The 18,540-nt window shown below is 46.7% G+C and overlaps 1 protein-coding gene across 1 annotated transcript in view; it reads left to right on the forward strand.

Moving 5' to 3' along the window:
- Window positions 1-18,540, forward strand: part of SNTB1 (syntrophin beta 1) — a 316,976-nt gene that overhangs the window by 139,665 nt on the left and 158,771 nt on the right. The window contains exon 2 of the mRNA XM_063924446.1: window positions 597-813. Coding sequence (XP_063780516.1) covers window positions 597-813 — 217 coding nt within the window. The remainder of the gene's footprint in view (window positions 1-596; window positions 814-18,540) is intronic.

The following is an 18,540-nucleotide window of genomic DNA, read 5'->3' on the forward strand; positions in this document are numbered from 1 at the left end:
GGAACTGAACAGTCTGAAGTGATCGCAAGCGCTGAGTAGGTTTTGAGCTACTCTAAAACTGCACGAAAAAACTTTGCCGCCGCTCTGCGATCCTTTCGTTCGCACTTCTGCTTAGCTAAAATACACTCCCAGTGGGCGGCGGCATAGCGTTTGCACGGCTGCTAAAAACTACTAGCGAGCGAACAACTCGGAATGACCACCATGGTTTTGCCCAACTGCTAACAAATTTGCTGCTGCGATCAACTCTGAATTACCCCCATGAACCTTTCTTGAAATAAACGTCTTTCGCCGTGGCTTTTTCTCTCTTGCCATCCCTGCCACTATTTCCATGTTTCTTTTGATCATATTGCAAAAGCTGTTTCCTAATAAATGAAGAATTCATAACGTGCAGCAGATAAAAAGAGCCCTTTGATGTCGTTCACCCCAGGAACAAACAAGTACTTGCGTCTCACGCCACCGATTTTCCATCCCCAGCCAGCTACAGCTTGTGAACCTGTAATTTCAGTTCTCTATTCGAGAGAACTCTGTAGAGGATGTTTGATGGTGAATATACATGCGAGTATATATTAAAATGTTTCCTTTTCTGTCCTTTGCAGTGAAGTACATGCGGGAGGCTACCCCTTATGTCAAGAAGGGATCTCCAGTCTCAGAAATAGGTTGGGAGACTCCTCCTCCTGAGTCGCCGCGGTTGGGGAATTCATCAGCGTGTCCGCCATCACCGGTTTCTCTGCCCATTCACGGAGACAGGAAAAGCATCCCGCTCAAGATGTGCTTCGTGACAAGGAGCCTGACCGTTCCCGATCCGGAGAACAGGTACCTGCCTCCCAGACTTTAAATAAACCCATCCGCGGGGTGCTGGTAGATGTACTGTGTATTTCTCAGCTTAGTAACAACCCTGAAATAACAGACGCACATAAACGTTATGGAGGTGCTCGCTTTCAGATGCATGGGGAAAATAAGACACTCGTCTGGGGAACTGTAATTACTAGTCCGCCCAATTTGCAAATTCCCTAATTAGAGATCCATGCTGAATTAGGCCTACTGGCCCAAATTAAGCCTTAAAAAGTGATATAGTGGAGACGGATAAAGATTGATACATTTCCAGCCAATCAGCTTCCTAACTGCCATGTGACAGGCTGACAGCCTGAGGCTGTGTTTGAAAAATGATAGGATGCTGATTGGCTGGTCATTTTTAACTCTTCATCTGTCTCCACTTTATCACTTTTAAGTCTTAATACATTTAGGCCACTGTGTGGTGGAGATTTCAAGAAAGGCAAATGCTGCAGATAGCATTGCGTTGTGGTCAGTTCCCAAAGGCGTAGTTCATCAAACACCACGTGGCCATCATAAGCACTACATCGTAGGGATCAGTAGATCCTTATTAGAAAGCTGTATTTACTTGTTTACTCACATCATGTCCCCTTTGGAATGCAATTCCGGTGCTTACTGTGAATGATTAACTAGCAGTCTTCTAGGTAACAGAGCCTCTTGAGAGTTCTGTATCTGCCATCATGCTATTCATCTCCTCCCTTGTCGACTCAAGGCGTTTGCAAAGCACTGCCTAAGTATGTGGTTCTTCCTTATAGTATTTCACTCTGGGGCTGAATGATTAATTATGCCTGAATGATTCCCTTGCAGTCTTCTAGGTAACAATAATGCTCTGAACGGATTGCAGATAACACGGTCAGGTTTCTGTGCATAGACCTGTCTCTTCTGATGGCGTGGGGAAGTAATATGCAACTACATTTCTTTTTAAAAGGGCTGCAGTGGAAATTCTATGTAACGCAGAACAATGGTGGTCATTCCGAGTTGTTCGCTCGCAAGCTGCCTTTAGCAGCTTTGCACACGCTAAGCCGCCGCCTACTGGGAGTGTATCTTAGCATAGTAAAATTGCGAACGAAAGATTCGCAATTTTGCGAAAAGATTTATCTGTGCAGTTTCTGAGTAGCTCGAGACTTACTCTTCCAGTGCGATCAGTTCAGTGCTTGTCGTTCCTGGTTTGACGTCACAAACACACCCAGCGTTTGCCCAGACACTCCCCCGTTTCTCCAGCCACTCCCGTGTTTTTCCCAGAAACGGCAGCGTTTTTTCACACACACCCATAAAACGGCCAGTTTCCGCCCAGAAACACCCACTTCCTGTCAATCACACTACGATCACCAGAACGAAGAAAAAACCTCGTAATGCCGTGAGTAAAATACCTAACTGCATAGCAAATTTACTTGGCGCAGTCGCACTGCGGACATTGCGCATGCGCATTAGCGACTAATCGCTCCGTTGCGGAAAAAAAATAACGAGCGATCAACTCAGAATGACCACCCATCTTATTTATTTTCAGATTTCATATATGAAATTCAATTTTCATATGTATGTAGCTGTCCTTTTCAGAATTATTTGCATTTTCCCAATGATGCATTCCGCCTAGTAACCCTCACTCCCCTTCCCCACCTCCCGCCCAGCCGCAGTCTACTCCTGACCCTCCCGGCAGTGACTAACCATAACTGTCAGCATCCTCAGAACGTCCACATTTCACATGGCGACAGTTCAGATGTCTTCATTGTGACCATAGCGACACTCCTAGGGTGTGGACATGGTGCCCGTCGATAAATTGGGCCATGACATCATTCTCACGTCGGCAGTTTGTTGTTGACTATTTGAATGTCGACATGTGACTGGAGACCTCCTGGAGCTCCCTTGCAGTTAGAGTTCCTGTTTCATTACAAACTTTATTATAGCATCTGAAAGTTCATTGCATGTAAATAAACCGTGTGTTTGAATATTCATACTATGGGGGAGATGTATCAAGCCTTGGAGAGTGATATTTTCTAGCGCAGTCTTTGAAATGACCGTTAGAAGCCGGTTTGTTTCTTTGGGCAGCTACTCCACTTTATCTCTCGCTCCAAGGCTTGATACACCTCCCCCTATGACATGAAGCATTTAACATTTCTAGTAAAACTAGCATATTCATGTTATGCTGATTGCGTCCTCATGTTCATTCTGGGCTTGCGTCCTGTAAATACCAATAAACGCCTTGAGTCCTGTTGGAGAAAGAGCGCTATATAAATAAAATTATTATTATTATTATTATTATTATTATTATAATAATATTCAAGAATACACATAATAAAAGTGCAGGAGTATATGCGCAAGCCAATGACGGGAACTTCTACATGCAAATAACCCTCTTCCTAAGAATTCATTAGGCTGAACGCCGCATGAATGTAGGAACTATAGACCGTAAATCACGGCGGACATGGGAACGGGGAGATTTGCATTTGGAGGTCAGACCTTGTTCTGTAACAGACAACAGTGCGGCAGGAATGATAAATCATTACAAGCGAAGACATCAGCGTGTTACTGACACTGTCGGATTATCTGACATTATAAGAGCCTTGTGGGTTTTTTTCACTTCTTGGGTTTTGCCATAATAAATTTGTAGCCAAGGTAAGATAATAGAAGTATAGATTCTAAAGGCCCATATAGACGGGCCGATGCGGGGAGAGATGTGTGCTGAGCGAATCGCTCAGCACACATCTCTCTTGCCGCTCAGAACAGCGCGATCTGTGCTGAGCGTGCGGGGGGAGGCAGGGGGGCCACTCACTTCACCCAGCGGGTGAAATGAGCGACCCGCTAGATTGGCCTACACGGCAGGCCAATCTAGCAGCAGCCATAGCGATGCGCGGGGCTGCGCATCGCTATTGCTGTAAGGGCTACACACGGAGCGATCAGTCTTATATTCTAAGCAATCTAGTCAGATTGCTTAGAATATCACTCCGTGAGTACCCCCCTTTATGGAACAGTAGTATATATAATGTGTGTGTGCGTGTGCATGTATATGTGTGTTATAATATATATTTCTATTTCGTCCTAGAGGATGTTGGGCCGCTCAAAGAACCATGGGGTATAGACGGGATCCGCAGGAGACATGGGCACTTTAACACTTCCAAAAGGGGCGTGGCCTGGCTCCTCCCTCTATATCCCCCACCAGACCCAGTTTTAGAAATGTGCCCGGACGAGACACAGGGCACTAGGAGGAGCTCCTAGAGTTTCTCTGAAAGACTTAATGTTAGTTTTTTTATTTTGGGGAGATCTGCTGGCTACAGACTCCCTGCTTGGTGGGCAAGAGGGGAGAGCAGTATAGACCCACTTCTAATGAGTCCCAGGGCTCTGCTGCTGCTGACAGGATGCCTTCAGCTCCTCAGGGGAGACGAACGCCGGGCTCTCCTGGATGCTCCCTCCCACAGCTTGCCGTCCCCCCTCTTCAAGCCAGAAGTCAGAAGACAGGTGAGTATAAGAAGAAAGAAGACTTCTCTTCATCTTCAAGACGGCATTGTAGAGGTACCGCACAGCGGCTATGCACAGTGCGCGCCATGCTCCCGCTGAGTACACACCGCTGGGTGCAGGGCGCTGGGGGGGGCGCCCTGGGGAGCATATATTACCTCAAATATAAGGCTGGCATAATCCTACAGTGCCCTGGCACTGCCCGCTAACCCCCGCTGGCATATAATTAAATAATAAAAGCGTGAAGAAGAGCGCCATGTTGGGGGCGGAGCTTCTTGCTCATTGGCGCCATTTCCTCCTCCACAAACTGAAGTCGCTGGTCCTTCCTCTCCGCAGCAAGTACCAGGGGGCTAAAAAGACATAGAGGGGGGATATTTATTTATGTAAAACAAGCGCAGTCAGCTCTGGAACATCTTTGGTGTTCACAGACCTGCTTATTTGGCGCTGGGGTGTGAGCAGGCTATTTCCCTTTGTGTTCCCTCACTGCTTGGTGTGTGTGCTGTTTCTCAGGTGTCGACATGTCGCAGGCTGATTACTCCTCTCCGGGGGACGATTTGTTGGGGACACCAAATGTTTTGGGAGTGGCCATGTCGGCACCGCCGACTGCAGATTGGTTAAATACTTTGAATGCTTTGCATGCTAGTGTCACATCATTTAAATCAAAAGTTTGATGAGTCTGCGTCTCAATCCCAGGTGTGGAAGAGAACAGTAGAGGAGGCTTTATTACAGTTGCAAGACCCTGCAGGGTCACACAAACGTAGTTTTGACCAATTAGTTGACACAGGTACCGACACGGACTCTGATGCCGATGTCGATTATGCTGATTCCAGATTAGATCCAAGATTGGCTAAGAGTATTCAGTATATGATTGTAGCTGTTAAAGATATCTTGAATATTAATGAGGACCCTATTACACCTCAAACCAGGGTCCTGATTTACAAGAAGAAAAAGCGCTCGGTTACTTTTCCTCCTTGTTTTGAACTGAACGCTCTCTTCGATAGCATTAGAAATAACCCTGATAAAAAGTTTCAGATTCCTAAAAGAATCAACATGGCATACCCTTTCCCCGAGTCGGATAGGGACCCGTGGGAGAATCCCCCCACTGTAGACAAAGCCCTGGCGCGTTGGTCAAAACAGGTAGCCCTCCCTGCAGCTCAGTCGACGACTCTTAAGGAGCCGGCGGACCGTAAGCAGGAGGCTACCCTGAAGGCTATTTTCACTACTACAGGGACGTTGCTTAGGACGCTTATTGCGTCCGCGTGGGTCAGTAGTGCTATTGAAAAGTGGGCAGACACTTTTATCTTCTGATTGGGAGAATCTAGATAGAGATTCCATCCAGGTGACGCAGGGTTATATGAGAGATGCAGCTACATACTTGAAAGAGGCTGTACGTGACCCTGGCCTCTTTAGTGCTAAGGTGAATGCTATGTCCATTGCGGCTAGACGTGCGCTTTGGACTCATCAGTGGAATGCTGACGCTGATTCCAAAAGGAATATGGAATCCCTTCCCTTCAAGGGAGGAGAACTTTTCGGTGAAGGCCTTGCTGATTTAGTGTCAGCAGCTACCGCGGGTAAATCTACCTTCTTACCCTCGGTTCCTACGCAGCAAAAGAAACAGCCAAATTATCAAATGGATTCCTTTCGGCCCAACAAGTATAGAAGGGGTCGAGGCAACTTCTTTCTGGCTACCAGAGGTAGAGGTAGAGGAAAAAGGGCACCCGCCTCCTCGGGTGTCCAGGAGCAGAGGTCCTCCCCGGCTCCTCCTAAACCCACCGCATGATGCCGGGTCCCCATTACAGGGACCCGCTCAGGTGGGGGCACGTCTCAGGTTTTTCAGTCAGGTCTGGGTTCGCTCGGGTCTAGACACTTGGGTGTTGAAGATTGTATCCCAGGGGTACACACTGGAGTTTCAAGACGTGCCCCCTCGCCGGTTTTTCAAATCAGCCTTGCCAGCTTCGCTGCAGGAAAGGGAACTAGTCTGCGGTGCAGTACAAAAATTGTGTCTAAATCAGGTTGTGGTCCCGGTACCCCTAGATCAGCAGGGGCAGGGCTTTTATTCAAGCCTGTTCGTGGTACCGAAGCCGGACGGCTCGGTGAGACCTATTCTCAACCTGAAATCTCTTAACTTATTCCTAGAGAAATTCAAATTCAAGATGGAGTCTCTCAGAGCGGTGATCTCCAGTCTGGAGGAAGGAGAGTTCATGGTCTCCTTGGACGTAAAGGACGCTTACCTTCATGTCCCCATTTATCCTCCTCACCAAAGTTTCCTGAGGTTTGCTATCCAGGATACGCACTACCAGTTTCAGACGTTGCCGTTTGGTCTGTCCACGGCTCCGAGGATTTTTTACCAAAGTAATGGTAGAAATGATGGTTCTCCTGCGCAGGCAAGGAGTTACAATTATCCCGTACTTGGACGATCTGATAAAGGCGAAGTCCAAAGACAAGTTGTTACAGGACATTGCACTGTCCATGTCAGTTCTGCAACAGCACGGCTGGCTCCTGAACTTACAAAAGTCACAGTTGATCCTGACAACCCGTTTGGCGTTTTTGGGCATGATTCTGGACACGGTCCAGCTGAAGGTTTTTCTCCCTGTGGAGAAAGCTCTGGAAATTCAGAGTTTGGTAAAACTCTTATTGAAACCGAAAACGGTTTCCATTCATCAATGCATTCAATTGCTGGGAAAGATGGTGACGGCATACGAGGCCCTCCAATTCGGGAGGTTCCATGCCAGAGTGTTTCAGGGGGATCTGTTGGACAAGTGGTCCGGATCCCCCCTGCATATGCACCGGAAGATAATTCTATCTCCCAACACCAGGGTCTCCCTCCTGTGGTGGCTCAACAGCTCTCACCTCCTTGCAGGACGTCGGTTCGGGATCCAGGACTGGATCTTAGTGACCACGGATGCAAGTCTCCGAGGTTGGGGGGCAGTCACTCTGGGGGGGACCTTCCAGGGAAGATGGTCAAGTCCAGAAACTCATCTTCACATCAACGTTCTGGAACTGAGGGCCATTTACAACGGCCTTCTACAAGCAGAACATCTTCTTCGAGACCTGCCGGTTCTGATTCAATCGGACAATGTCACGGCAGTAGCTTACATAAACCGCCAAGGCGGCACAAGAAGCAGAGCGGCAATGGCAGAAGCCACAAAGATTCTTCGTTGGGCCGAGAGGCATACAAGTGCTCTGTCAGCAATATTCATTCCGGGAGTGGACAACTGGGAAGCGGACACGACCTAAATCCAGGAGAGTGGAGCCTCCATACGGAGGTCTTCACGCTGCTGACAAAGCGATGGGGGGTTCCCCATATAGACATGATGGCGTCTCGCCTCAACAAGAAACTTCCAAGGTATTGCTCTTGGTCCAGGGATCCTCAGGCGGACGCGGTGGATGCACTGAAAACACCCTGGGTGTTCCCCTCAGTGTATGTGTTCCCTCCGGTTCCTCTCATCCCAAAGGTGCTGAGGCTTCTAAAAAGGACAAGCATTCCGGCGATCCTTGTGGTCCCGGACTGGCCAAGGAGAACTTGGTACCCGGATCTTCTGCCGTTACTGGTCGACGATCCCTGGCCACTTCCTCTGCGCGAGGACCTGCTGCGGCAGGGGCCGTTCGTCTATCAAGACTTACAGCGGCTACGTTTGACGGCATGGCGGTTGAACGCCAGATTTTAGCCCAAAATGGTATTCCCAGTGAAGTCATACCTACTCTTATCCTGGCCAGGAAGTGTGTGACGTCGAAGCACTATCACCGTATTTGGAGGAAATATATTTCCTGGTGCGAGTCCAAGAAAGCTCATGTGGAGAAATTTGACCTTGGCCGTTTTCTCCATTTTCTACAAAATGGTGTGGATGGGGGCCTTAAATTGGGCTCCATTAAAGTACAGATTTCTGCTTTGTCCATTTTCTTTCAGAAACAACTGGCCTCACTTCCTGAGGTGCAGACCTTTGTGAAAGGGGTGTTGCATATCCAACCTCCTTTTGTGCCCCCTGTGGCACCTTGGGACCTTAACGTGGTGTTATCATTCCTTCAGTCACATTGGTTTGAACCTTTACGTAAAGTGGAGTTGAAATTCCTCACTTGGAAGGTTGTCATTTTATTGGCATTGGCATCCGCTAGGCGGGTGTCAGAGTTGGCGGCCTTGTCTCACAAGAGCCCTTATTTGATCTTCCATGAAGATCGTGCTGAGTTAAGAACTCGGCAACAATTTCTGCCAAAGGTGGTTTCCTCTTTTCATTTTAACCAACCTATTGTGGTGCCAGTGGCTACTGGCGCTTTGGCTGCGGATAAGTCTCTGGATGTGGTCAGAGCCTTGAAAATCTATGTAGCCAGAACGGCTCCATTGCGGAAAACAGAGTCTTTGTTTATTTTATACGCTCCCAATAAGATTGGATGTCCTGCTTCCAAGCAGACCATTGCACGCTGGATTTGTCAAACAATTCAGCAGGCTCATTCCGCGGCAGGCTTGCCGTTACCGAAATCGGTGAATGCCCATTCCACTAGGAAGGTGGGCTCCTCCTGGGCGGCTGCCCGGGGTGTCTCGGCATTGCAACTTTGCCGAGCTGCTACTTGGTCGGGGTCAAACACATTTGCTAAGTTTTACAAGTTTGATACCTTGGCCGATGAAGACCTTAGTTTTGGTCTATCGGTGCTGCAGAGTCATCCGCACTCTCCCGCCCATTTTTAGAGCTTTGGTATTATCCCCATGGTTCTTTGAGCGGCCCAACATCCTCTAGGACGAAATAGAAAATAGGATTTTGAATACCTACCGATAAATCCTTTTCTATGAGTCCGTAGAGGATGTTGGGCGCCCGTCCCAGTGCGTACTGTATCTGCAGTGTAGTTCTGGTTAAACACAGTTGGTGTTATGGTTTTTTCAGCTTCTTGCTGAATCTTGTTCATGTCCGTTGACATGTGTTCAGTTATCTGCCATGTTGTACGGCATGCTTATGGCGTGAGCTGGTGTTGTGCTCACCTTTGTTGTTAAATCCTTTCCCCGAAATGTCCGTCTCGCCGGGCACAGTTCCAAACTGGGTCTGGTGGGGGATATAGTGGGAGGAGCCAGGTCACGCCCCTTTTGAAAGTCTTAAAGTGCCCATGTCTCCTGCGGATCCCGTCTAAACCCCATGGTTCTTTGAGAGGCCCAAAATCCTCTACGGACTCACAGAAAAGGATTTACCGGTAGGTATTCAAAATCCTATTTATTGCTAATGTTAAAGATCCAACTGTTAACTGTTCATTACTGCTCAGTTATTTATATAGCGCACACATATTCCACAGCCAGGGCCGGTGCAAGGTTTCTCGACACCCTAAGCAAAATTTCAGCCCGCTGCTCAGCCCCTCCCCAAACCACACACCAGTACCATACTTGCCTACCCGACCCTTTCCATGAGGGAGAAAATGCTCTGTTCCTGGAGTTTCCTGGTAATGTATGATTACCATCACCTGTGGTGAGCTAGTTAATTGATAAGAAAGGTGTTTCACCACAGGTGATGGCAATCATACATTACCAGGAAAGTCCAGGAACAGAGCATTTTCTCCCTCATGGAGGGGGTCAGGTAGGCAAGTATGACCAGTACCCACTTTCCAGTGTGGAGGTAGCTTCTTAGAAGTTCTTGGAAGTTCAACAAGGATGCATCTTTCAGAGTCATCCTTCAATGTGTGAATTGGGCTGCCCTCCCCCCAGATCCTGGCGTCCTAGACAACTGCCTAAAGCTGCTTAATGGTAGAGCCGGCCCTGTCCACATCTCTTAACAGGGACTATTTCAGCCATTCACATTAGTCCATGCCCCAGTGGAGTTAACATATCACATGTACATACATACACGCAAATTCCAGTAGAGTTGATGGTCTGATGGCTGGTCTGGACAGAAAGCCGGCCGAGCAATCACAGTGGGGACATTATAGAAACTACGAATCGATAATACATTGGTCAGGAATTTAACTCATGATCTCAATGCTGTAATGCTAACCACTACTCCAATCATGCTGTTCCACCCACTTCCACCCAAGTATTCCCAAGCATTAATATTTCAGAATGGTCAGCAGTGACTCCATGCTTGAGGTGTCTCCCACAGGCCCGTAACTAGGGGCGTGCAAATGGTGCCGCGGCACCGGGGGATGGCATCGCCGTTGCCCCATGGCTCTGTATTTGTCTAGCAATGTGCCTGTAATGGCACCCTACAGTCAGTATCACTGCTGCAGTGCCACCCAGAGCGCCCAAGGGAAGCTCCAGGTACACACCCTGCAGCCTGTGCAGCGTCCTGAGGATGCTCTGGGTAGTGCCGTACTTCCTGATGCTGGTGTCCCCGCCCTGTTGTTGTGAAGTCATGATGTCATGCACTCAGGGGGCGGGGCTGTCACAGGATGTACTGCTTCCCTCTTACGCCACTGGTCTCCCATATGACTGCAGCTGTGGCCATTACACTTTCACTCCTAGTACTTTGGGTTGTGGTTTAGAAAAATATTTGGGTGGATCTTCTAATATGATTGCAGTCACACGCCTTACCACTTAGTGACCTTCCTGTGATTTGGGGGTCGGGGGGGGGGGGGGGGGGGGGGTTGTATTGAATGATTTGCACCCACCAAACAACCTAAATCCAGTAAAGTTTATCTATCGAGAATTATCACATTTAATTATGACCGTCCAGCCCACCGGCACATATACAGTCCTCCAACACACATGCAAAAAGGCGACACACTTTACAATCCGCCGACACACATAGTGACACAGCTATTTGAGATATGATTTTTTTAATTACATTTTTTGTGTATCGCACATGCTGTGGGAGAAATGTGCAAAGTAGGTGGATAAAATCACAGAGAGGGTCTGATTCTCGGCTGGGCAAGTAACTTTGTATCTGGAAAGGGGGGGGGGGGGGCAGATACACTTATTGCCTTTGCGTGCAGGGCTGCTTTTGCATGTAGCCCACAGATACCGGACAGCTGTATTTTTACACTGCAATTTAGTTTTAAGTATGGGCACCCCTCCCAAATCTACATCTCTCTGCACATTATGTGTTTGCCCCACCTGCAGTGCAGCATGGTTTAGGCCAGGTGCAGAGGACCTAATTCAGGCACATGGCAGACGCTCCCTTACCATGCTATTTAATACTTTACCTTCCAGGGACTGATCTTGTCTCCAATTCCCTGCATATGACACTTTTATTATAGAACAGAGGTAAACACTGCTGCACTGGTAATTACCTTGACCTACTTAATAATAGCCAGAGACTCCTGAGAGTAAACCAGCATGAGTTAGATTAACATTGCTAAAATATTCTCTTCTCTCTATGCGGCCAATGCTTTCTTTTTTTTTTTTTATATTAAAATGGTCCTCGGCCCCACACAGGCCATCGTGATGTACTTAGCATTCTTCTGCAGGAGCTATTTTAATCTGAGTGGCTGGAACGAGCATAAATCATACAGAGAAGATGTTTCATGCACACAGGACCTCAAGGAACAAATAATAGATTCTTATTTTTCCTTACGATAAAAAGTATATTCTGTCATTCGGCGGAAGGTGCGGCTATGTTCCCTGGGCCATTCTGATTCCATCATTCCATACCTCCCAACATGGGGGGTCATTCCGAGTTGTTTGCTCGCTAGCAGTTTTTAGCAGCCGTGCAAACGTTATGCCGCTGCCCACTGGGAGTGTATTTTAGCAAGGCAGAAGTGTGAACGAAAGGATCGCAGAGCGGCTACAAAATAATTTTGTGCAGTTTCAGAGTAGCTTCAGACCTACTCAGCGCTTGCGATCACTTCAGACTTTTCAGTTCCTGTTTTGACGTCACGAACACGCCCTGCGTTCGCCCAGCCACACCTGCGTTTTTCCTGGCACACCTGCGTTTTTTCGAACACTTCCTGAAAACGGTCAGTTGACACCCAGAAACGCCCTCTTCCTGTCAATCACTCTGCAGCCAGCAGTGCGACTGAAATGCTTCGCTAGACCTTGTGTGAAACTACATCGGCCGTTGTGAAAGTACGTCACGCGTGCACATTGCGCCGCATGCGCAGAAGTGCCTTTTTTTGCATCATCGCTGCGCAGCGAACATTTTTAGCTAGCGATCAACTCGGAATGACCACCATGACCCTCTCCAGGAGGGACACAATGCTCTGCTTCTGGACTTTCCTCTTCATTTATGATTGCAGACATCTGTTTCGAACAGGTTAATGCAGGCATGTCCAAACCGCGGCCCTCCAGCTGTTGTGAAACTACATATCCCAGCATGCCCTGACACAGTTTTTCTGTCAGAGAATGCTAAAGCTGTGTCAGGGCATGCTGGGATGTGTAGTTTCTCAACAGCTGGAGGGCCGCAGTTTAGACATGCCTGGGTTAATGGATAAGAAAGGTGTTCAGCACAGGTGACAATCATACATTAAGAGGGAAGTCCAGGAGCAGAGCATTGTGTCCTCCTGGAGAGGGTCATGTTGGGAGATATGTCATTCTGTTGTTTATAACCCTTTTTCACTGCGTTATTGCCGGGATAACCCGGGACGCGGCTCAGTGGAAAAGGTTCCCTGAAAATAACCCGGTCCTGTGACCTGGGAATCCAACCCGGGTAGCTACCGGGGTCAAACCCACGATGGATCCGGATAACTGGACAGTGTAAACGGGTGACCCAGGGCGTCCGGCCCGGGTCCCATTAAAAGCATAGGACGTTTGGAAATGTCAACTCCAAGCGCCGGCAGAGCAGAAACACTGCCCACCTCTTCCAAAAATGGCGGCTAGGGGGGGTTTTGAAGGGGGGGGGGGGGGCAGCATTGGCTTTGAGTTAATAGTTATGGTTGAGCAGATTAACATATCACGCATGGACAAATAGACCACTTCTGGAGAGGACGCTGAGTACCGCTCGGCGGCATGGCCAAGATTTTGTTGATAAATTACAGGGATAACAGATTTTTCTTGCTGCAATAAGCCGCGATTTACAAACATTAATGTTATCGCCGCTCGTTAATCAATAGGCCGCTGTAAGACCCAATTACGTCGTTTGAATCCTGTCACCAAAAAAAGGTCAAGAACCCCTGACCGGGAACGTGCACCCATCCCATACGTTAGTGATACGTCGCCCAGTAACTTGGTGCGAATATTTCATGTGGGCCGTAAAAGTAAACACTGTAAACGTTGCAATGTAGTATTTTGCTTCACTGTGATAATGGGCTCCGGCTGGGAAGTGACAGCTGATCTCTACATAGACGTCTTCTATATTTAGCACCGGGCAGCCTGTTGCGCCAGCTGTGAAGTAGACATGTACCTGGCAGCTTCCTTAGATGCAGCTGGTCTCCAGATGTTCCAAACAAGGCTCGCTGACCTCGCTGCCGGTAAACAGAACCAGCATTGTGTGTTTATAGAGCATTTAAGGAAATCCAGGAGGCCATAAATAGCTCTGATGTCTCAATGCTGCGCCAAATATGGGTTTTCCAAGTGCATTAAATATACTGGGGCCAAAGTGCACTGTACTATCTATAATCAGGTCGGAACCGACAGACGACTTTGCTTTCACTCTCCCTCTGAGAACAGAGGTCTATTTCAGAGAAAGACAAGTACACTTATCGCCGTAATACTATTATTGCTGGGGGTGTACTTGTTTTTTAGGGGCATATTTAGTCATTTCGCTGGATATCCCCCAAAAAGTCTATCACCCCCAAAAATCCCCATGAAAGGGGTTCTGCAGCATATCCGATATCTGCTGCGGTCCCTCCATTTTCGATTTCAAAAGCAGCCTATAGGTTTCTATGGGGCTGCTACATTGTCACATTTACCCATATTCACCAACTTTTTTTTTATTCCTCTCCGGGAGAAGTAGTAGGCCACTTTGGGGGGCGGAGCCAGACTGTCACATTGTTAAGCTCCGCCCTCAAGATGGGAAAATGCGAGCAGCTTGTGACATTTAGTCCCGCCCCTTTCAGGGTAAGAGCAGGCGGTAAGGTTACTAACATGGGTACTAAAAGAGATTTTACCAAAGCACTAACCAATGACGATTACAGGTCATCATTACTACATAAGGTGAAAGATGTCCCTAACGCAAGGGAAAATACTTATCTTAGTTGTATATATGTAAACGCCAGAAGCATTACTGGTAAAAAGGGTGAACTAGAAATACTTGCAGCAAGCAAACAGTATGATATTATAGGCATTACTGAAACTTGGTGGGACGAATCTCATGATTGGACAGTCAATCTAGAGGGCTATACACTGTTTAGGAGAGACAGACTAAATAAAAAGGGTGGAGGGGTGTGTCTTTACGTAAAGCCGTTTTTAAAACCTGATATGCAGGAAGATATTCAGGAGGGGACTGTAGACACTGTCGAGACATTATGGGTAGAAATTGCATGCGGGGAAAAAGGAATAAAAAAGTTAGTATTGGGTGTCTGCTATAGGCCGCCTGGTATCAACGCATCTGATGAGGAATTGTTACTAAAGCAAATTGAAAGAGCAGCAGGAGTAGGAGACATAGTAGTGATGGGAGATTTTAACTATCCAGAGATAAACTGGAAAAACGATTCATGTGATACTGCTAGGGGCAATATGTTTTTAAACACACTTAATGATAACCACTTAGTCCAACTAATTGAGGAACCAACTAGGTACAATGCAATCTTAGACCTGGTATTAACAAACAATGGGGATTTGGTATCAGGTATTATAGTAGGGGAACCCATAGGAAACAGCGACCACAATATGGTCACATTCAATATCAGTTTCCATAAACAGCCCTATACTGACTCAACTAGGACTCTAAACTTTAGCAAAGCAAATTTTTGAAAAGATGAGGGTATTTTTCAGGGATATTGAATGGTTTGTTTTTAGGAAAAAATACTACGGAGAAATGGAAGGTACTAAAATTCCTGCTAGCTAAAAATACACTCAAATTTATTCCTATGAGCAGCAAAAAAAAGGAATAAAAATCATAAACCGATGTGGCTTAACAAAAAGATTAAGGAACTTATGGGCAAGAAAAGGCGAGCATTTAAAAAATATAAAATCTGACGGGGAAGCAGAGTCATTTCAGCACTATAAGGAATGTAACAAAATTTGCAAAAAGGAAATAAGAGCGGCTAAAGTAGAAACTGAAAAACTAGTAGCAAAGGAAAGCAAAGCGAATCCCAAAAAATTATTTTAATACATTAATAGCAAGAGATTAAAGAAGGAGAGTATAGGCCCTTTAAAAGACAAGTTGGGAGTCTTAAGCAAAAATGATAATGACATAGCGGACACACTAAATTAGTTTTTTTCAACAGTATTTACTAGAGAGGACCCAATTCAGGGACTGACACACAATCTCAATAATGAGAATATCCCACTGATAGGTACTTATTTAAGCGAGGAAGTAGTCTGTGACCGATTAAAACATTTAAAGATTAATAAATCACCAGGGCCCGATGGTATTCACCCAAGGGTTCTAATGGATCTTCACTCTGAACTGGCAAAACCGCTATTTTTGATCTTTAAGGATTCAGTTATATCAGGTATGGTTCCCAAAGACTGGCGTATAGCGGAAGTAGTGCCTATATTCAAAAAGGGAAGTAAAGCTGAACCAGGTAATTATAGACCAGTTAGTATTACATCTATAGTGGGGAAAGTATTGGAAGGTATTCTAAGAGATAGTATTCAGAAGTTCCTTGAAGTCAATAAGGTCATTAAAAGGAATCAACATGGGTTTATGAAGGACAGATCCTGTCAAACCAACTTACTTGGCTTTTATGAAACAGTAAGCGCAAACCTAGATCAGGGTAAAGACGTGGATGTAATCTTTTTAGACTTTGCCAAAGCGTTCGATACTGTACCACACATAAGACTTATCTACAAGCTACAAGAATCAGGGCTAGGAAGCACAATATGCACTTGGGTCAAAAACTGGTTAGATAATAGGGAGCAGCGCGTTGTGGTTAATGGATCTTTTTCAACTTGGACTGAAGTGCTAAGTGGTGTGCCGCAAGGCTCAGTATTAGGACCGCTATTGTTCAATATTTTCATTAACGACCTAACAGAAGGTCTAGAGAGCATGGTGTCAATTTTTGCAGATGATACCACATTGTGTAAGGCTATAAATACAGAGTAGGATGCAGAGTCTCTTCAGAACGACTTAGTTAAATTGGAAGCATGGGCAGCCAAATGGAGAATGCGCTTCAACACAGACAAGTGTAAGGTAATGCACTGTGGTAACAAGAACAAAAATTACACCTACCTGCTAAATGGGGTAAAATTAGGGGATTCTGTACTGGAAATGTACTTAGGTGTCCTCATAGATAGCAAACTAAGCAGTAGTACCCAAAGTAGGACTGCAGCAAAGAAGGCTAATAAGATATTAGCATGCATAAAATGGGGTATTGATGCTAGGGACGAGAGTATTATACTCCCGTTATATAAATCACTAGTGAGGCCACACCTTGAATACTGTGTACAATTCTGGGCACCGTACTACAAAAAGGATATCCTGGAGCTAGAAAAGGTTCAGAGGAGGGCGACCAAACTAATTAAGGGCATGGAGACGATGGAATACAAGGAAAGGTTTGAAAGACTAGGCATGTTTACATTGGAAAAGAGGAGACTAAGAGGGGATATGATCAACATCTACAAATATATAAGGGGACAATATACAGATCTTGCGCAGGACCTGTTTTTGGTTAGATCAACACAGAGGACTCGTGGACACTCGTTAAGGTTAGAGGAGAGGAGATTCCGCACAATACGGCGTAAAGGCTTTTTCACGGTAAGGACAATACATGTTTCGAATTCCCTGCCTGAGGGAGTTGTAATGGCGGAATCTGTCAACACCTTTAAGAATGGGTTAGATAAATTCCTAATGGATAAGGATATCCAGGGGTATGGTGCATAGTCATGCATTATAGTTACTATAAATAGGGATAAAAGGCAACGACTGACAGCAGCATCAGTCAGAAATTTTAGTCAAATCATCATGCATAGGACACCACAAATAGGTTGAACTCGATGGACAATTGTCTTTTTTCAACCTCAGATACTATGTTACTATGTTCACATAATCGCCGTGACTCTAGTGATTTTATCCACACCCTGCCCACTTCACTAGGAAGCGGGCAGGATGCGGGAGAGCCACCTACCCTATCTGGGGCTGCGGGTACTACTAGAAAAATCTGGAGTACCCCACAGCTTCCCGGGAGGGTAGGCAAGTATGAACTTACCAAGCTTTGCATTCCGGAGCTTGGCCCTGGTAGCTAACGTCATCTTCTGATGGTGTTAGCCCGTAGGCTACTGCAATGCATGATGTGATAAATTTGACCTTGATTTAAGTGCACCCCACAACCTTCACACAGGTAGCAATGTTCTTGGCTCAACTGGTGTAGAATGAGCAGCTCCGTGGGCACAAGTCACCCCCCTCATTACCTTCAGCCTGCTTGTGTCACAGCTCTCTGCACTGTAGGACTCAGTACATCCATAGTACACGCTGTGAATACAACATTTAACGTTCCCTTCACAAACTGAGCAGGAAACATACTTTAGGGGAGATGTATCAAGCCTTGGAGAGAGAGAAGGAGTTTCCTGCAGCAACTAATCATCTTCTAACTGTCATTTCATAGACTGTGTTAGATAAATGACAAGTATAATCTGATTACAAGTTTTGGGCAACTACTCCACTTTGTCTCCTTGCAAGGCTTGGTACATCTCCCCTTATTATTTACAATTGTTATTTTATCAGCTAAACTCTCTGAACCCCTTCTCCAGCGCTACCTACCTTCCTATTTTTCCCCTTTGCCTTCAAGGAAAAGAAGGAAGAGAGAAGTGGGGAGAAAGAGAATGGGGGGTGGGGTGGAGTCAGGGGAGAGAGAGAATGGGGGAAAACAGAGAATTCGGAAGAGAGAGAGAGGGAGGGAGGGAGGGAAGAAGGAGGGAGAGAGAGAGAATGGGGGGTGGGGTGGAGTCAGGAGAGAGAAAGAATGGGGGAAAACAGAGAATTTGGAAGAGGAATGGAGATAGAGAGAGGGAAGAAGGGAGAGAGAGAGAGGACAGGGGAGAGAGAATGGGGTGGGAGAAGGACAGGGAGAGAACGGGGGAAACAGAGAGAATTGGTAAGAGGTATAGAGCGGGATGTACTAAGCGGAAAATGCGGTAAACCCCCTGTTTACCGCATTTTCCTGATGTACTATCCCCCGGCCGCCAGGTCAGCGCCGCGGCGGGGTTCGCCAGCTTTAGCTGGCGATAGTCCATAGAAGCCTATGGGCTTCTCTCCGCGGCGCTGTGTGAGAGATCCCTCCCAGCATGCCCTGCGGCCGCCCCCGTCACCC

The sequence above is a fragment of the Pseudophryne corroboree genome, chromosome 5 (assembly GCF_028390025.1).
Source record: "Pseudophryne corroboree isolate aPseCor3 chromosome 5, aPseCor3.hap2, whole genome shotgun sequence".
Lineage (NCBI taxonomy): Eukaryota > Metazoa > Chordata > Amphibia > Anura > Myobatrachidae > Pseudophryne > Pseudophryne corroboree.